Raw genomic sequence first — 21,731 nt, 5'->3', positions numbered from 1 at the left:
TTATTAGAGGCTAATCAGGTATGAGGAATTCCAGCAAAACCGTACTCTAAATTAAAGTCTGCACCGTTCCACCTTATTCAACCTGAACTCGATCTTATTAGAGGCTAATTAGGTATAAATTACAGCAAAACCGTACCCTAAATTAAAGTCTGCACCGTTCCGCCTTATTCAGCCTGAACTAGATCTTATTAGAGGCTAATTAGGTATAAATTACAGCAAAACGGTACTGTACACTGAAGTGTATTATTCAAAGTTTTTAACAAATACAACAACCAATAAAAATTTCTGGGTAAGGGTTACACAGGAAGGTGCAACACCCCTTGACGCAGGGGCTCCAGGGATGAAGAGTTAATGTTGCCCCCCGTCCTCTTCTTGCTGTAGCATGTTTTAGGTGTTCAGCTGCATGTCTTCAGACATTATCTGTTCCCTCTTTAAATGACTTCAGGACAGCGTCTGTAAAAGTTGGAAGACAAAAGGTGTTAGCATTGCATAAGCAATCTGTAAGCCATGCACTTGAGCACACTGTCTGCATAAATATATAGCTCCATTTGCTGCATAACAAAGCTAGAGAAACTACATTATACTACCTCAGTCAAATACACATGTTGAAAAGTGCTGCAACCAGCAAAAGAATCAAACATCTAAGATACTTTGTATGTCAGGGTTCAATATAACATTTCTTCCCTACTTCCCTACTATTTTCACTGGCCCGGCCGCTAAAAAAATGAAAATAACTTTTTTTTTTTTTTTTTTACCTAAGTTTTATTAATTTGATTTCATCTCACATTAATTTCATTGAAATGAATTCACATCAATTGTACACATTTCAGATAATAACAGATAACTAACAGACTAATCCTAATTTATCAGAGAAGAGAATTTTGGACTGTTGAAGCTGAAATATACATAGTGTGCCTGTATAAAAAGCAGGCTATATTAATTTTTCAGATATTTGCTTTCTAATTATTATTATCATCTTTATTATTATTACTATTATCATCATCATCATTTTCATTATCTATGTTACTCTTGTTCTTATTACAACAACATTTTGCATCTTCTCTTATTCATTAATGTAACTAAGTAGGCATTCTGGGCTTGTATGATCTGTGTTTTTCGGTGTATGACACTTGAGAATTATTTTGAAGAAACTTTTATTTGTAAGGATTGTTAATATTTATGTTCAGTTAATGTGGTAAATATTTTGTTAAAACAAGACTGTGCATTTCATTTCAATATTTGAGTTTGAGGTAATAAGTACACAAGTTAATTTCCAAGTAAAATGCTGTTGTATTAAAAGGGACTTCACTCCCCAGAATGCTCGGGGAGAAGCACGTATCACGTGGTGACATCAGTTAGCAAGCTGTGTACTTCTTGTTTGCACAAGCTCACGTGTCTGTGGCTTTTGTCATTCACCAAAGATGAGGTTTGATTTTAAGTAGTGATGTTACGTGGTGTGCCGATGCTTCGAAGCGTGTGTCGAGTAATCCAGGAAGAGTTTCCGCGATGCGCCTATCGAGGCTTGCAGCGTTTCAGACAAGTGACGTCATTGATGACGTCCGAAGCCTCGCTGCCCAGCTGTACCATGAGACTGGTTCGGGAAGCGGTTCAGATCTTGGTGTGAGGTCTGCACAGAAGTGACACAGAACACAAATATTACCCCTTTTGTCATTATTATATTATATGACACTACACCACAATACAATTTTTGGCCAAATTATTGATTTATACACATAGGATGCATTCACAAAACAATAACAGTTTATTGTACATGTATTTGATACAGTATAGTCCTGATATAAAAATAAAAATAAATAAAATATAAAATAAAGTTATATGGTCATATATTTTACCATTATTATTATTATTATTATTATTATCATTATTATTTATCATTATTATTGTTATCATCATCATCATCATAATCATCGTCATCATTATTAATAGTCATTCCCAACACTCATTACTGACACAAAATACCGTGTATCACAGATTACATGGTTAAGTTCACAGCTGCCTGTCTTACACACTTTGGCCATCAGGTGGTTTCGTGTGCACATGAAGCCTCGAGAAATGAACCCTTTTCTGAACCAATTTGCTGGAAAGCTTCAATGCCTCATGAGGCTTCATCTCACCATCACTAATTTTAAGTCCAGGATCTCATCCATTTTTAAGGTTTTAAGACGAAGCTGCGACAACTGGAGTTAACTACGTTAGCATTAGCTAGCGTTAGCATTAGCTAGCGTTAGCTAGCTAGCTTGTTAGCTCCGGCACACACCCTTATCTGAACACACACATACAGCCTCTGAACTTCGACAAAAACACTGTACTTACTCAATGTACTTACAACTATTACAATGCACCGACCGCAATAATGTTTAGGTACTTACAGAACATTCTGGAGCTTCTTCGCCAGCCTCCCACCGAGACACATCAGACTCGCGATGACTGATCTCTTCTTCTTCCTTCTTCTTCTTCTTCTTCTTCTTCTTCTTCTTCCTTTTGATATTTTATGGCAGGTGGCAACCAATGTTAAGGTGCATTACCGCCCCCTCCTGTGTTGGATGAATTGATCTCCCATCACACAAACTAGCATGGCGCTCTGTTAGGGTTGTCCCGGCCCTCCCTCTCCCCCCAAGCAATCAATACCTAAAGAAATGTTGTCTTCAATGTCATCTGTAAATTACATCACTCCCCATATCAGTCTGTCTATGATCACAGGACTGAACATTACATATAGAGTGCCGAAGTCAAGCCCCTTCCGGTAGAGCTCATGGGACCTTAGATCGGAAAAAATATCAATGGCAGTGAATGGGGAGAGCATTATCTTTTGTTCCCGTTTGAGTTGCGATATGAAATCTAAATATGTTGTTAATGAATTTAAAATATACATTTTAAGGTCAAGAAAGTCATACTTTGTGGTAAAACTGTTGAGATTTAAGCTTTTGAAAAAACGTAATTAGAAAGACTACACAGGAGGCGGTCGCATATGTGACGTCATAGCTTTCGCTCGCTTCCAGCAGCATGGAGTGACTGCAACCTGGCATAAAACCACAACACACAGACATCTTCAATCATAAATCGATTAATCATAAAACAGTGGAATTTCAGCGGGGAGGCCAAGCTGCAGGAAAGGAGCGAAAGCTATGACATCACATACATGACCTCCTCCTGTGTACTCTTGAGTCTTTCTAATTAAAAAGCTTATATCTCAACAGTTTTACCACAAAGTATGACTTTCTTGACCTTAAAATGTGTATTTTAAATTCATTAACAACATGTTTGGATTTCATGTCGCAACTCAAACGGGAACAAAAGATAATATTGTTCTCCCCATTCACTGCCATTGATATTTTTTCCGATCTAAGGTCCCATGAGCTCTACCGGAAGGGGCTTGACTTCGGCACTCTATATGTAATGTTCAGTCCTGTGATCATAGACAGACTGATATGGGGAGTGATGTAATTTACAGATGACACTGAAGGCAACATTTCTTTAGGTATTGATTGCTTGGGGGGAGAGGGAGGGCCGGGACAACCCTAACAGAGCGCCATGCTAGTTTATGTGATGGGAGATCAATTCATCCAACACAGCAGGGGGCGGTAATGCACCTTAACATTGGTTGCCACCTGCCATAAAATATCAAAAGGAAGAAGAAGAAGTAGAAGAAGAAGAAGAAGAAGAAGGAAGAAGAAGAGATCAGTCATCGCGAGTCTGATGTGTCTCGGTGGGAGGCTGGCGAAGAAGCTCCAGAATGTTCTGTAAGTACCTAAACATTATTGCGGTCGGTGCATTGTAATAGTTGTAAGTACATTGAGTAAGTACAGTGTTTTTGTCGAAGTTCAGAGGCTGTATGTGTGTGCTCAGATAAGGGTGTGTGCCGGAGCTAACAAGCTAGCTAATGCTAACGCTAGCTAATGCTAACGCTAGCTAATGCTAACGTAGTTAACTCCAGTTGTCGCAGCTTCGTCTTAAAACCTTAAAAATGGATGAGACCCTGGACTTACAATTAGTGATGGTGAGATGAAGCCTCATGAGGCATTGAAGCTTTCCAGCAAATTGGTTCAGAAAAGGGTTCATTTCTCGAGGCTTCATGTGCACACGAAACCACCTGATGGCCAAAGTGTGTAAGACAGGCAGCTGTGAACTTAACCATGTAATCTGTGATACACGGTATTTTGTGTCAGTAATGAGTGTTGGGAATGACTATTAATAATGATGACGATGATTATGATGATGATGATGATAACAATAATAATGATAAATAATAATGATAATAATAATAATAATAATAATGCTAAAATATATGACCATATAACTTTATTTTATATTTTATTTATTTTTATTTTTATATCAGGACTATACTGTATCAAATACATGTACAATAAACTGTTATTGTTTTGTGAATGCATCCTATGTGTATAAATCAATAATTTGGCCAAAAATTGTATTGTGGTGTAGTGTCATATAATATAATAATGACAAAAGGGGTAATATTTGTGTTCTGTGTCACTTCTGTGCAGACCTCACACCAAGATCTGAACCGCTTCCCGAACCAGTCTCATGGTACAGCTGGGCAGCGAGGCTTCGGACGTCATCAATGACGTCACTTGTCTGAAACGCTGCAAGCCTCGATAGGCGCATCGCGGAAACTCTTCCTGGATTACTCGACACACGCTTCGAAGCATCGGCACACCACGTAACATCACTACTTAAAATCAAACCTCATCTTTGGTGAATGACAAAAGCCACAGACACGTGAGCTTGTGCAAACAAGAAGTACACAGCTTGCTAACTGATGTCACCACGTGATACGTGCTTCTCCCCGAGCATTCTGGGGAGTGAAGTCCCTTTTAATACAACAGCATTTTACTTGGAAATTAACTTGTGTACTTATTACCTCAAACTCAAATATTGAAATGAAATGCACAGTCTTGTTTTAACAAAATATTTACCACATTAACTGAACATAAATATTAACAATCCTTACAAATAAAAGTTTCTTCAAAATAATTCTCAAGTGTCATACACCGAAAAACACAGATCATACAAGCCCAGAATGCCTACTTAGTTACATTAATGAATAAGAGAAGATGCAAAATGTTGTTGTAATAAGAACAAGAGTAACATAGATAATGAAAATGATGATGATGATAATAGTAATAATAATAAAGATGATAATAATAATTAGAAAGCAAATATCTGAAAAATTAATATAGCCTGCTTTTTATACAGGCACACTATGTATATTTCAGCTTCAACAGTCCAAAATTCTCTTCTCTGATAAATTAGGATTAGTCTGTTAGTTATCTGTTATTATCTGAAATGTGTACAATTGATGTGAATTCATTTCAATGAAATTAATGTGAGATGAAATCAAATTAATAAAACTTAGGTAAAAAAAAAAAAAAAAAAGTTATTTTCATTTTTTTAGCGGCCGGGCCAGTGAAAATAGTAGGGAAGTAGGGAAGAAATGTTATATTGAACCCTGACATACAAAGTATCTTAGATGTTTGATTCTTTTGCTGGTTGCAGCACTTTTCAACATGTGTATTTGACTGAGGTAGTATAATGTAGTTTCTCTAGCTTTGTTATGCAGCAAATGGAGCTATATATTTATGCAGACAGTGTGCTCAAGTGCATGGCTTACAGATTACTTATGCAATGCTAACACCTTTTGTCTTCCAACTTTTACAGACGCTGTCCTGAAGTCATTTAAAGAGGGAACAGATAATGTCTGAAGACATGCAGCTGAACACCTAAAACATGCTACAGCAAGAAGAGGACGGGGGGCAACATTAACTCTTCATCCCTGGAGCCCCTGCGTCAAGGGGTGTTGCACCTTCCTGTGTAACCCTTACCCAGAAATTTTTATTGGTTGTTGTATTTGTTAAAAACTTTGAATAATACACTTCAGTGTACAGTACCGTTTTGCTGTAATTTATACCTAATTAGCCTCTAATAAGATCTAGTTCAGGTTGAATAAGGCGGAATGGTGCAGACTTTAATTTAGAGTACGGTTTTGCTGTAATTTATACCTAATTAGCCTCTAATAAGATCGAGTTCAGACTGAATAAGGCGGAATGGTGCAGACTTCAATTTAGAGTACGGTTTTGCTGTAATTTATACCTAATTAGCCTCTAATAAGATCGAGTTCAGGCTGAATAAGGCGGAACGGTGCAGACTTCAATTTAGAGTACGGTTTTGCTGGAATTTATACCTAATTAGCCTCTAATAAGATCGAGTTCAGGCTGAATAAGGCGGAACGGTGCAGACTTTAATTTAGAGTACGGTTTTGCTGTAATTTATACCTAATTAGCCTCTAATAAGATCTAGTTCAGGCTGAATAAGGTGGAACGGTGCAGACTTTAATTTAGAGTACGGTTTTGCTGGAATTTATATCTAATTAGCCTCTAATAAGATCGAGTTCAGGCTGAATAAGGCGGAACAGTGCAGACTTTAATTTAGAGTACGGTTTTGCTGTAATTTATACCTAATTAGCCTCTAATAAGATCGAGTTCAGGCTGAATAAGGCGGAACGGTGCAGACTTTAATTTAGAGTACAGTTTTGCTGGAATTTATATCTAATTAGCCTCTAATAAGATCTAGTTGAGGTTGAATAAGGCGGAACGGTGCAGACTTTAATTTAGAGTACGGTTTTGCTGGAATTTATATCTAATTAGCCTCTAATAAGATCTAGTTGAGGTTGAATAAGGCGGAACGGTGCAGACTTTAATTTAGAGTACGGTTTTGCTGGGGGACTTCTCTGAGGCTTTTTGCACTTTTTTGCATGTCATCGCTGCTGCTGGATTTCGCCAGCCACGCCGAAGGACATGGCAGCAGGAGAGTTGCTCTCAGCCGGGAGCTTCTCCTGTCCTTACAACTTCTACAGCTGGCACGGTCCCAGTGAATATACCGATGGAGCTCCGAAGGCAGTCTAAGAAGTCAAGCCATCGGAAACGAGGAAGAAGAGGTGGTTTACAACGGAGACTTAAGACTCTTCGGCTTGACAATCACCGCAAACTACTGCCACTTCCTTCTGTCTTGTTGTCAAACGTTCAGTCTATTAGACACAAGATAGATGAGCTGGAGACGTACGCCAAGTTTAAACGGGAAGTAAAAGACAACTGCCTTCTTGCCTTCACCGAGACATGACTCGGTGACACGGACCAAAACTTGGACCTGATTTTAACTGGGTTTGGCAGCCCAATTCACATGGACCGGTCACCGGAGATCACCGGCAAAAGTCGAGGTGGAGGAGTCTGCTTCTACATGAACCAGAGATACTGTAACACTGTGGTGATCAGGGAGAGGATATGTGCCACTGATGTGGAGTTATTGTCTATTTCTCTCCGCCCCTTTTACCTGCCTCGCGAATTTCAACAACTCTTTTACACATTAGTGTACATTCACCCGCGAGCCAATGCGTCAGCTGTTTCCCAGCTGATCAGTGACGTCACACACAAACTGGACTCTATTTGCCCCAAGGCACCCAAGTTTGTCTTAGGAGATTTTAATCATTGCAATTCAAAAAAGACGTTGAGGACATATGATCAGTATGTCACTTGACCACCACACAGAGGAATACCATACTGGATCTTTGCTATGGATCAATCAATCAATCAATCAATCAATTTTATTTATAAAGCCCAATATCACAAATCACAATTTGCCTCACAGGGCTTTACAGCATACGACATCCCTCTGTCCTTATGACCCTCACAGCGGATAAGGAAAAACTCCCCAAAAAAACCCCTTTAACGGGGAAAAAAACGGTAGAAACCTCAGGAAGAGCAACTGAGGAGGGATCCCTCTTCCAGGACGGACAGACGTGCAATAGATGTCGTACAGAACAGATCAGCATAATAAATTAACAGTAATCCGCATGACACAATGAGACAGAGAGAGAGAGAGAGACAGAGAGAGAGAGAGAGAGAGAGAGATGCAGGTAATAACAGTAGCTTACAACAACATTATTGAAAGTAATAATATTATAGTTATAGTTCTGGCTACTGTGGTACAATATGTTGAAAGTATGTATTAATATCTGGCAGTATACATGTGTGACAATAGTCATATGTGTATAATAACAGTAGAAGTATGACTAATGACTAATGATGGCAGCAGCAGCAGGAGGCATCTGGCAGGACCACGGCAGCAGCACAACCACACACGTCACGCTGTCCAGGCACCGCTGCGATATGAGTTAATCTGAGAGACAGTGGAGCACAAAGGCTCCGGAGAAGCAGCCGAGTTAGTGACATCCAGAATGGCCGAGTTAGCAAGATGCAGTAATAGAATACGAGAGAGAGAGAGAGAGAGAGAAGGAGAGAAGGTGCCCGGTGTATTATGGGGGGGTCCTCCAGCAGACTAGGCCTAAGTCAGCCTAACTAGGGGCTGGTACAGAGCAAGCCTGAGCCAGCCCTAACTATAAGTTTTATCAAAGAGGAAAGTCTTAAGTCTAGTCTTAAATGTGGAGACGGTGTCTGCCTCCCGGACCGTAACAGGAAGATGATTCCACAGGAGAGGAGCCTGATAGCTGAAGGCTCTAGCTCCTGATCTACTTTTGGAGACTTTAGGGACCACGAGTAACCCTGCGTTCTCAGAGCGCAGTGTTCTGGTGGGATAATATGGCACTATGAGCTCTCTAAGATATGACGGAGCTTGACCATTTAGAGCTTTATAAGTTAACAGTAGGATTTTAAATTCAATTCTGGATTTTACAGGGAGCCAGTGCAGAGAAGCTAAAACAGGAGAAATATGATCACGTTTCTTAGTTCCTGTTAGTACACGTGCTGCTGCATTCTGAATTAGCTGGAGAGTTTTTAAGGACTTACTAGAGCTACCTGATAATAGAGAGTTACAGTAATCCAGCCTTGAGGTAACAAAAGCGTGGACCAATTTTTCTGCATCTTTTCGGGTCAGGATAGGCCTAATTTTCGCAATATTACGCAGATGAAAAAATGCAGTCCGTGAGGTTTGTTTTAAATGAGAATTAAAAGACAAATCTTGATCAAATATTACTCCGAGGTTTCTTACGGTAGTGCTAGAGGCCAGAGCAATGCCATCTAGAGAAACTATGTCATCAGATAAAGAGTCTCTGAGTTGTTTGGGGCCAAGAACAATAACTTCAGTTTTGTCTGAATTTAACATCAGGAAATTGGTGCTCATCCAAGTTTTTATGTCTTTAAGGCAGTTATGGAGTTTAGTTAATTGATTACTTTCTTCTGGCTTCATCGATAAATACAACTGAGTATCATCCGCATAACAATGAAAATTTATAGAGTGATTTCTAATGATGTTACCTAAAGGAAGCATATATAGAGTAAATAGGATTGGTCCGAGCACAGAACCTTGCGGAACTCCAAAACAAACTTTGGTACGTAAGGATGATTCATTATGAACATCAACAAACTGAAAACGATCAGATAAATAAGATTTAAACCAGCTTAGTGCAGAACCTTTTAGGCCAATTAAGTGATCCAGTCTCTGCAGTAGAATTTGATGGTCAATTGTGTCAAACGCCGCACTAAGATCTAATAAAACAAGTACAGAGACAAGTCCTTTGTCTGAAGCAATCAGAAGGTCATTTGTAATTTTAACTAGTGCTGTCTCAGTGCTATGATGCACTCTAAATCCTGACTGAAATTCCTCAAATAAATTATTATCATGGAGAAAATCACACAGCTGGTCTGCGACTACTTTCTCAAGGATCTTTGACATAAAGGGAAGATTAGATATTGGTCTATAGTTGGCTAACACCTCTGGATCCAGGGTGGGCTTTTTTAGTAGAGGTTTAATTACAGCTACCTTAAAAGACTGTGGTACATAGCCTGTTAATAAGGATATATTGATCATATCTAATATATGAGTGTTAACTAAAGGAAAGACCTCCTTAAGTAGCCTAGTTGGGATGGGGTCTAAGAGACACGTTGATGATTTAGATGAAGAAATCACTGCTGTCAATTCTTGAAGAGAAATTGGGGAGAAGCAATCTAAATATATATTAGGTCTTACAGCTGTGTTTGAGGTTAGATAGGTACTATCTGAGGACAGGAGGTCATGAATTTTGCCTCTAATAGTTAGAATTTTGTCATTAAAAAAGCTCATAAAATCATTACTGCTAAGGGCTAAAGGAATACAAGGCTCAATAGAGCTTTGACTCTCAGTCAGCCTGGCTACAGTGCTGAAAAGAAACCTGGGGTTGTTCTTGTTTTCTTCTGTTAATGCTGAGTAATAGTTTGCTCTGGCATTGCGGAGGCCCCTCTTATAAGTTTTGAGACTGTCTGTCCAGATTAAACGAGATTCTTCCAGTTTGGTCAATCGCCAATTCCTTTCAAATTTTCGCGATATTTGTTTTAACTTACGGGTTTGAGAGTTATACCAAGGAGCGAACTTTCTTTGCTTTTTTAACTTCTTTTTAAGAGGAGCTACAGAGTCAAGTGTTGTTCGCAGCGAGCCTACGGCACTATCGACAAAATGATCAAAGTCGGTACAGGAAACCTCTGTCACTGAGGGACTTGGTATTGAATTTAACGATCTTTTCCTTAAATTTTGCGACAGCACTATCTGATAAACATCTAGTATAGTAACTGTTGCTGAGTGGCGTGTAATCGGGTAAAAAGAAATCAAAAGTAATCAGATAATGATCCGATAGCGAGGGATTCTGTGGAAAGACTTTTAGGTTATCAATTTCAATTCCATACGTCAGAACTAGATCGAGGGTATGGTTAAAACAATGAGTGGGTTCATGTACACCCTGATTGAAGCCAATGGAGTCTATTAATGAGATAAACGCGGTAGCCAGGGAGTCATTATCAACGTCGACATGAATGTTAAAATCGCCTACAATAATAACTTTATCTGATTTAAGAACTAAACTGGATAAAAACTCTGAGAATTCAGATACAAATTCAGAATACGGGCCAGGAGCACGGTACACTATAACAAATAAAAGTGGCTGCGAGGTTTTCCAGGTCGGATGTAAAAGACTAAGAACGAGGCTTTCAAATGAATTATAATCTAGTTTAGGTTTAGGGCTGATTAACAGACTAGAGTTAAAAATGGCTGCAACTCCCCCTCCTCGGCCGCTGCCTCGAGGAATGTGGGTGTTATTATGACTGGGAGGAGTGGATTCATTGAGACTGACATATTCATCTTGACACAGCCAGGTTTCTGTGAGACTGAGTAAATCAATATGATTATCTGATATTAATTCGTTTACTAACACTGCTTTAGACGATAGAGACCTGATATTTAACAGTCTGCATTTAATTCTCCTGTTTTGTCTTTCTGTCACAGAAGAGGTTTTAATTTTTATGAGGTTGTTATGCACAACTCCTCTTTGTTTAATTTTAGATTTAAATAATTTAGGTGGTCGGGGGACAGACACCGTTTGTATAAAACTATGAAAACTATGGCTGGGTAACTGAACTAGAAGCTCAGAGAGGCGTATAGGACTGCGTCTCCGAGTCCTGGTCTCAACTCTGGGTTGTCAGAGATTTGATTTACTAATAAAGTTTGCCAGGTTCCTAGAAATGAGAGCAGCTCCATCCAAAGTGGGATGAATGCCGTCTCTCCTAATAAGACCAGGTTTTCCCCAGAAAGTTTGCCAATTATTAACGAAACCCACATCGTTTGCTGGACACCACTTGGACAGCCAGCGATTAAATGATGACATGCGGCTAAACATGTCATCACTGGTCAGATTTGGGAGGGGTCCAGAGAAAACTACGGAGTCCGACATCGTTTTTGCATATTCACACACCGAGGCAATATTAATTTTAGTGACCTCCGATTGGCGTAACCGGGTGTCATTGCCGCCGACGTGAATAACAATCTTACTGAATCTACGTTTAGCTTTAGCCAGCAGTTTTAAATTTGACTCAATGTCGCCCGCTCTGGCCCCAGGGATACATTTGACTATGGCTGCTGGTGTTGCTAACTTCACGTTCCTCAGAATAGAGCTGCCAATAACCAGAGTTTTATCCTCAGCGGGTGTGTCGCTGAGTGGGGAGAAGCGGTTGGAAACGTGAACAGGCTGGTGGTGAGCCGTGGGCTTCGGCTTGGAGCTGCGCCTCTCACGAACAGTTACCCAGCCTCCCGGCTGCACGGGAGTTGCCGGAGGACAGTTAGCAGAGGCTAAGGCTATGCTATGTGGCTCCGCACCGGCTACAGGGGGCTGGCTAACTACCGCAGCTACTGAATGGTTTTCCATGGTGCGGAGCCGCGCTTCTAATTCACTAAGCCTCGCCTCCAACGCAGCAAATAAGCTACACTTATTACAATTACCACTGTCGCTAAAGGAGGCAGAGGCATAACTGAACATTTGGCACACCGAGCAAGAAAGAGCAGAAGGAGAAGCCATCGCTAACTGTAAAGCTAATGTAGCTACCAAGGCTAGTAACGTGCAAACAACAGCTAAGAGATTAGCGAGAAAGTCGTAGAAAGGAGGAGAGCTATAAGTGCTTAAACAGAACCACTGTGGGTTAAGACTTGAAGTAGACGTTAAAGCAACTGAAGTGTCACAGAAACACCGGAAATGACACAACTCGCTTACCGCAATACGTCAGCATCAGCCAGATGCATCAGATGGATCAGTTAATAGGGCTTACAGATCCCTGCCTTTACCTCCCTTTGGTGCTTCTTACCACAGCAGTGTGTATCTCATGCCTGTATACAAGCTAGCCTTCAGACGTCTGGAGCAGGAGGAGAGAACAGTGAAAGTCTGGTCAGAGGACAACGTCTCCTCCCTCCAGGCATGCTTTGAGTGTACAGAGTGGAACTGCTTTTATGATGTGTGTGATGATGTAAATGATCTCTCAGACACCATCTCATCATACATCATATTCTGTGTGGACTCGATAATTCCCACTAAAAAAGTGATCATTTGTGAACACTTAATAAGCCCTGGGTGACTAAAGAACTTAAAAGTGTGATAAACAAGAAAAAAGAACTTTCTATTCAGGTGACCACCTGGAGAAAAAAAGCAGTCTCCAGAGAAGTTAAGGAGGAAATAAGGAAGGCTAAAACAAAGTACAGGAATAAAATTGAAAGTCAGTATTGTAGTGATGATCTTCAAGCTGCCTGGAGAGGAATAAAATCTATGGCATCAATTAATCAGTCATCTTGTGAGACCAAGCAGCTCATCCGAGTAAATGGTGAGGATGATGACAACTTGGCAAACTGTTTTAATTCATATTTCTCTCAGTTTGAAAGGTCTGATTTAATTATATTTCCATGTTGCGGGAATCTCAGTCTCCACAGAATGATATTGTGATATCACAGGAAAATGTCACAAATCTCCTTAAGAGGATGAATATACGTAAGGCTGCTCTACTGACTCCATCTGTGGTCGCACTTTGCGACACTGTGCCGACCAGCTCAGTTAAGTGTTCACACTATTGTTCCAGATGTGTGTTGAGAGTGGCCAGATAGCCACCATGTGGAAGACATCCACCATAATTTCTGTTCCTAAAGCTAGTAATCCAAGAGAACTCAATGAATTCAGGCCAGTCGCTTTAATGTCTCTTGTGATGAAGGTACTTGAGAAAACATTGAAGGATGAAATTGTTTCCCTTTTAAATGGCAAACTCGATCCACTCCAATTTGCCTACATGCAAGGCTTTTATTTGCTAATTTTTCCTCAGCTTTTAATAAGATGCAGCCTCACATTTTAATCAAATGTCTTGCTTCTTACTTTTTTCTACCTGATCTTGTTGTTGCTCTTAAATTTTTTAACAGACAGAATTCAGCGAGTATTTGTGAATGGTCATATGTCCACCTCCATCACTTCAAATACAGGCTCTCCACAGGGCTGTGTCCTTTCCCCCTTGTTATTTATTATGTATACTGACAGCTGCAGGTCTTCCCAAGTGGACAGCCATCTTGTTAAATTTTCTGATGACACGGCCCTACTGTCACTCCTCCAGGGGGCCCAATCAGATCATGGTTGTGCATTACCTTCATTTGTGGAATGGTGTAATGATAACTACCTGGACTTGAATGTGAGAAAAACCAAGGAGTTAATCATTGATTTTAGGAGGAACCGTCCTAATCCTGTTGCTAGCATTATTCATGGAGAAAATGTAGAAATTGTGGAGACATACAAGTACTTACGAACATTGTTTGACTCCGGACTCAAGTTTGATAAAAAAAACATCTATTGTTAAACGGGGCCAACAACAACAACAACAACAACAACAACAACAACAACAACAATTTACTGAGGAATCTGAATTCTTTTAATGTTTCTAAGAGCATTTTATGTAACTTTTATCATTATTTTATTGAAAGTCTGTTGACGTTTTCTTTTACTTGCTGGTTTTATGGTCTATCTGTGAAAGAGAAGAACTGTCTCAGCAGCATTATCAAAATCTGCTCTAAGATCATTGGAGTCCAGCTTACAGACTTAAGCGCCACCTGGAAAAAACGGGTGATTCAGAAAGCCAGACAGGTCATTAATCATCCTGACCACATCCTCAGTCAGGAATTCTGATTGATGCCCTCAGGACGGCGTTACCTTGCCCCCCCAAGGAAGACAAACAGATATGCAAATTCATTTATTCCTTCGGCCATCAGGCTTCTAAATGCTGCTGACAACTAAATTAACACAGGCCAGGCATTGTAAACCTGAGAGCCTTGATGTGTATATTTATTCATTATTTATTAGGAACCTCGGCCGAAGACCTACAAATCACGCGCTGACACCCCTGAACTAAACCCAACAGGAAGTGAGCCATTTGCCTTTTCAAAGTAAGATTTCGCATCAAAAATGCTCTTTTTTCAAAAAAATATCTTCTCCTACACCGTTTATCGTATCGGCTTCAAACACGCACACATTACAAACCAACTCCCGCTGAACAGGTCTTCTGTATAACTTTGTCATTACTCAGATGGTTTGGATTTTATGCCCTCTTACAGGTGAGGTGCCACAAAATCCCCTGACGATCTTCGTGCCACCTAGACACACTAAAATGGCCACTCCTGTAGGAATGTCGTAGAAAGATCAAACCAAAACTAGCTTGTTCGTCTCATCAAGACCTACAAATCACGCGCTGACAACCCTGACCTAAATCCAACAGGAAGTGAGCTAGTGCCTCTGAAAGTAACATGAGCAAATGTGGAGAAATTGCCAGCTGTGAGCTAGAGTGGAGAGGGGTCTAAAATCGTCTAAAACTTTTGTCTTTAACTGTCTACATGAGCTGGAGGCTGAAACAGCGGGAGTCAGAGGTCCCACCAACGCTGCTTGCAGCTTTAATTTTAGTATTGTTATTGCTGCTTGCTCCGGTTGCCCATGCCAACCTGTTGTTACTGACAATGGATGTTGTATGTGTTGTTTTTATTTTGTGGTCCCACTATGTGACTTGAGGCTGCAAACTGAATTGGCCTATGGGGATAAATAAAGTTGTTTGAACTTGAACTATGGATTCATTTTACTATTACCGTGATCCAAATACAAACTTTTCAAGATTACCAAATCCAGATAACCAGTTCTTTAAATGGGACTACATGTCACTATGTAGAATGCTAGCTCTGTCAAGACCAACAGTGTGATCCCTTCAAGTGTTTTTATTCGAAGAGACACAAAACAGCATTAGGGATGTAACTGTTAAAAACTACTGTGGAATATCTCATTGTAATCAATATACAGTGATGAATAAAAGTTGAAATTAAGTATTTTTTATTCAATATTGACAGCTTTTTGGGGGGTTAATTTTTGGGACAAAATCCTTTATTTTATCTTTTACTTTACTGTACTAAAAGGATTGATAGCTAGCCAAATATCTTCTTTATCGACATCCTCGCTGTAACTGGTTAACAGCTTAAGTGCAAAATATATATAAATGTTCATGAATTTGATCAGTTTAATAGTTTTATTTCATTGTGCCCCTTAAGTCCGTCCTGAACCAGCCTTCTGCTGGGATCAGGATCATCCTGATCCTACTAACAAGTTTTCAATAATACATACTGATGGTTTGCTCCAGATCAAAACCAAAACTGGACTACATGATCTATTCTATTTTCAGAATCTTTTGTTCTTTTTTAGATTTGATCTAATCAGGCAGTCAAAATCTGATCAGATTTCCTCTGAAGAAAGATGGAGGCTACAAATCCAAACTGCAATACGCTAAAAAAAACCCCACTTAGAACCAAACAGTAAAAACTGTTCAGGAATGACCTGAGGAACATGACAAAGAGCTCAAGGCATTAACCTGTCTTCCACATTCCCCAGACCCAATCTGATCACGCATCTGTGGGACATACTGGTACCCCAGAGGTACCCACAATCCACAGTGCGGCCTCCTTGGATCAGACTTGGCTCTTACCTCTTGAGGCACGGACACAGGACCTCCGAGCTTTCCTCTGGTGTTTGGCACTGGTGGATCTTTTGAGTCCTGTGAGTTGTGAGGTGTGTCACCAGCACGTTCCACAGATGCACGATCAGATTGGGCCTGGGGAATCTGGAGGCTACGTCAACACCTTCAGCTCTTTATCACTTCCTTGGGTCATTCCTGAACAGTTCTTACAGTGAGGCAGGGTTCATTGTCCTGCTGGGGGGGACACTGCCATCAGGGCGTGCCATTGCCATTGGGGGGTACTTGGTTTGTAGAGGCTCATTTATACTCCCTTTACATCAAAAATAGTCACATCCATTTCAAACCTTGTAGACGCCACTGCCCTTATCCATGTGTCCTTTGTGATGTCGCAGATATAGCCAATAGATGGCATTAGAGGGCGAAGTCAAAAGTTTCACACAACAACAAACGAGGTGGTGGTGGGGGAGGTTGTGATGATGTACCTTTAAATAGAGTCCGCGTTGTGGATAGCGGTGGTCTGTGTGGCCATTATATACATCTTGATATGTGGACGGAGAATTCTTCTCACTATTATTGTATGTTACAAACTCATTCCGTTCTGCCATTATTTAAATTTCTTCATCATCTCCTTCTTCTTCATCTGTCATCGTGGTATCTTGCTTGAACTACGCTACACTGCCTCAATGATCTCCGGTGGTGCTGTTCTGTTTCGTCCGTAGCTGTAAGCTTTTACAAAATGACAACGGTTTGAATGAACGAGACGGACACAATCAGAAAGGAAACGGAGGCTGCGCATTGATCCTTGCCCCTGTCTGCAGGGACGAATGGACCGCATGATGGTTATTTTCTGAAAGCACAGAGCAAAGAAGTGTCTTTTTTCTCCCCTGGTCTGCTGTCAGTTATTTACGTGTTTTGTGGTTAATTATACCGTGGATCCTTTCGCTCCTCTCATGTAATCCGTGCGTCTTGCATACAGTGGCGCACGGGACAGATGAGCAGCCTTCGTATCCTGTCAGATTGCGCGTGACTTGTTCATTCAAACTTGGTCGGGATTTGTAGAGGACATGTATATGCTGCTCACTATAAAACGTGGTTACTATAAATAAATGCATCTCTGTGCAGAGAGTCTGTGTCTCATCGTGTCATACGGATTACTGCTAATTTATTATGCTGATCTGTTCTGTACGACATCTATTGCACGTCTGTCTGTCCTGGAAGAGGGATCCCTCCTCAGTTGCTCTTCCTGAGGTTTCTACCGTTTTTATCCCCCGTTAAAGGGTTTTTTTGGGGCGTTTTTCCTTATCTGCTGTGAAGGTCCTAAGGACAGAGGGATGTCGTATGCTGTAAAGCCCTGTGAGGCAAATTGTGATTTGTGATATTGGGCTTTATAAATAATTGATTGATTGATTGATTGATTGAGAGGGAAATATATGCTGCCTGCGTCTGAGCAGGAGGCTACACAGTAGAGATGCGCACCCTGGCTGACGCACGGCTTTCTTGCCATGCGGATCATTTTGGATTTATTTTGAGATATCTGATATTGATGGCTCCACCCTCCAATACGGTAGAAGGCATTTCATTTGCGATGCTCACAACATTGGAAACATTTAACAGATTCAAAAGCAACATATCTTTTTAGAAACAGTGACCCAGTGTTATTAGTTTTCCTTGGAAGTGCTTTCAGCTGAAGTCCCTATGACAAAAAATCTTGACAGTGAGGTCTGTGGATTATCCAGAGTACCAGGGACACTCTTTCTACAAAGACAAATTGCTGGTGAACTTATTAAATAACATTTTCACCAGCCGTGACACACCGTGATGCCTGGTATTGTTTTCACCTTGTGAGTGAGTGTGTGTGTGTGTGTGTGTCATCGTGGCAAAGTGTGGTCCATGGCTGCCTTTTACGCACAGAACACACATAACCATTATGCCATGTCTTAGTGGGACTGTCCAGTGATTTCAGGCTTTTAAATTCCCACATAGTATAGTAACTAATGCTGAAAACTAAGTAGTGAAACAACTGCATGTAGGTACAGGGTGGCAACGCGTCTAGGTCCCTGCTCCAGCTGCAGGTAGCTCGTACGGATCGATGTTATTTATTTCTTGGATCTTCTCCAAATACCTTAGTTTGAATCATGATAACACGGCAAAAAAGTCACACAAAGCACAGTAAATGAGATGGAGATTAATTACACTGGGGTGGCCTAATTAACGGGAAACACAGGGACAAGTAGGTTTTGAAAGATAAAAAGAGAGCATCCTCTTGGCTTTTCACATGGTAATATTATTTTAAAAAATATGGGTTGCATACAGTAGTTGTAATTCGACCTATTCATAAAATGCTACTAGGCTAAATAGTGGCTCCGTGGAGCCATGGACCAGCTGATAAGCCGTCTTTCCCAAATCTGCAGATATTACAGTATTTTGGTGATAGTCACTGCTACTCCCTGTGGACAAATGAAGCATTGCAACTGGTTTTCACACAGGTCTCTAGGGGCGTTACAAGTCAGGTCTGCATTTCCTACATCATCACGGGGGATTAAATTAACTCCACAGAGCAGGTGGCAGGCTTGCACGATCTGCCACGGACCTGCCGAAGTTCAGTCATGGAAACGGGAACTTTTGAGTGGCTCCCACTGTAACAAGATGATTGATGTTACTCACTTCACCTGTCAGTGGTTTGAATGTTGTGGCTGATCAGTGCAGCCTGCAGCTCTTCCAGCAACCACTGACGTCACTGGTTTGCACAAGAACAAACAGATTTTGAAGCAGCTCCTGCAAAAACATAGAGGATCAAAAAAAGTCTTTTGTCACACTAAATCCTTAATTCAGATAGATGAAGATAAAGTTGAAAAACAGCAGTGTCACGCCATATGAGTCTGGACAGCCGTGGATATTAACTGTAACTTGACTGGTTGGTGGAGGTGTACAACCACAAGGCAATGATTTTACTTCATCTTTTGAAGTTAATCAATGGATGTGAAATCATTTAAATGAGTGAATTTAATCAATCCCCCCCCCCCCTCTCTCTCTCTGTCTCTGACTGTCTCTCAGTCTCTGGCATTCTCTAAACAGCTCATCCGGTCGCTGGAGAAGGAGCATCTACATGCGGTGAACGATGCTGAGGTGGAGCGTCTGGTAGAGCGATGGACGTCAGACGAGTGTTTCAATGCAGTCATGAGTTTCTTCCAGGCCAAGTCCAAACTGTGAGAGGGGAGGTGTGTCAATGATAATTATAATTCCTTTTAAATAAAAATTTAAATGGTAGAAGCAGTTTCAGTCCAAGATAACTATACCACACATTCAGTCAGTCTCAAACTAAAGTAAATTCATTACTTTAATGTGTTGTGGACTTTCTACAAGTGAAACTGACTGACCACTTCTTCTCTCACATTTCAAGATGTTGATGTGCAGGAAATGACCTCAGATTCAGTCCCTCAGCCTTTTATCTCTCAGTTCAGTTAGATCAGATTTGGATCCTGTTCCAATGTCACAAATCTTCTCTTAATCCAGACTTCATATCTGCCACCCACAGATCACCACACATCTCCACTGTGAGTTTTATTTGAGTTATTTAGCTGTGTACAAACATTGAAGGCAATGTCAGATTTGATGGGGGTTGGAATCATCATGGAGCAGCTGTGGGGAACAAACCTGCCTTCATTCTTTTTCAGTGACTGTGGACTCACATCATAGTCTAATGTCTGTAATGTTTTTGATCGCATGAAGGATTCAGTTTGTGTTTGAGCTCTGTTGATAGATAAAGTGCCTTCAACACTTTGTAATATTTTTCAGAGGATTAAACTCTCATCTTCTCTTCACTCTGTCTGTTCAATAAAAACAGTCTTTGTAATCATTCAGAGCTGTGTTTTCTGTTAATGTTTAGTTTAGGTAGAACAGAGCTGTGACGTTTGCTGCTGCAAAAACTCCCCACTGTGGTCTTTATGTTTTTGATAAAACAGCAACACTTACTGACTGGGCCCCATTTACCAACCATTCATAAGAGGGAATTTCTTTTAAAAACCCACTTACAGTTTTCATATTCACCAGTGTTTTCTTGTTTTGGGTCTCTCCTTAGGTAAGAGAATCTACGCACACTTTAGAGCACATTTTCAGGCTGTCTGTGTTAAGAACATGACACCAATGACTGGGTCTCAGATGCACACTCTGGAGACTGTAGTGAAGTTTAACAAAAATCGTTACTTGGAAAAACACAAAACAAAAAGCACTCACAATGGAGAAAAAGTACAAACAAAAAAATTTTAATGAGGATAAAACTACTAACAAAAAGCGCTCTCTTGGAGGATCAAACAATTGCACTAAGGCTTGCAAACAAAACAAGGACTTGAAACAAAAACCTGGTAACATGCATGGATGGCTTGGACGCTAGACAGTACTCTTCTGATCATAATACGAACTGACAAGAAAGGAAGTCAGGGTCTGAAATGAGGGAAAAGGTGAGTACAAAATAAAACAGAAGTGCAAGACGAGACTAGACATGAGTGACTTTCACTTAACATAAAAGTGTTCATGACAATGAAAGACTAAACGAAACTAAACTAAGGCATGATATGATAAACATAATATAAACATGAATTAACTTAACAGATTTTATGTGATGTGACAGTACCCGACCCCTGGGGAGACGTAAGTGCACAGACAGGATTAATGACCTTTGAGACTGGGAAAAGTCCAACAAACCTGGGAGCTAGCTTACGTGACATGACATGAAGAGGCAAGTCCTTGGTGGCCAGCCAGACTTTCTGGCCAGGCCTGTACCATGGGGCCGGACAACGTTGCCGATCAGCCACACTCTTCATCCGAGTGGAGCTTCGCAGCGGGGCCCTGCGAGCCGCAGCCCAGATGTGATGGCAACGACAAACTATGGCGTTAGCAGAGGGGACCATGACCTCACTTTCAGCATCTGGGAACAGCGTAGGCTGATAACCATATGTACACTGGAATAGTGTGAGACCTGTAGCTGACGTGGGGAGCGTGTTGTGGGCGTATTCCACCCATGTGAGGTGCTTGCTCCAAGAGGCCTGGTTTTGGGAGACCAAGCAGCGCAGACAAGTCTCCAGCTCCTGGTTAAGCTTCTGTCTGACCGTTCGACTGAGGGTGGTAACCAGAAGAGAGGCTGACGGTGGCACCAAGGAGATGGCAGAACTCATTCCAAAACCTGGAAATGAACTGAGGTCCACGATCTGACACTGTCTCTTGAAAATCCATGAAGCCTGAAAACATGGTGCAGCATGACCTCTGCCGTTTCCTTGGCAGAGGGTAACTTGGGCAATGCAATAAAGTGTGCCATTTTAGAGAACCTGTCCACCACCGTCAGCACAGTGGTGTTACCTTCTGAACAGGGGACACCAGTGACGAAGTCCATCGAGATATGACCAGGGGCGGCGTGGA

General features: G+C 41.0%; 1 protein-coding gene across 1 annotated transcript in view; it reads left to right on the top strand.

Annotated features, from left to right (window-relative positions):
• Window positions 1-20,179, top strand: part of eci2 (enoyl-CoA delta isomerase 2) — a 102,821-nt gene extending 82,642 nt beyond the window's left edge. The window contains exon 11 of the mRNA XM_033638973.2: window positions 19,374-20,179. Within this exon, the coding sequence (XP_033494864.1) occupies window positions 19,374-19,529 (156 nt within the window). The 3' untranslated portion in view covers window positions 19,530-20,179. The remainder of the gene's footprint in view (window positions 1-19,373) is intronic.
• Window positions 20,180-21,731: the final 1,552 nt, after the last annotated feature.

This window comes from Epinephelus lanceolatus, chromosome 20 (assembly GCF_041903045.1).
Source record: "Epinephelus lanceolatus isolate andai-2023 chromosome 20, ASM4190304v1, whole genome shotgun sequence".
Taxonomy (NCBI): Eukaryota; Metazoa; Chordata; class Actinopteri; order Perciformes; family Serranidae; genus Epinephelus; species Epinephelus lanceolatus.
This window is presented reverse-complemented; position numbering and strand designations above follow the sequence as displayed.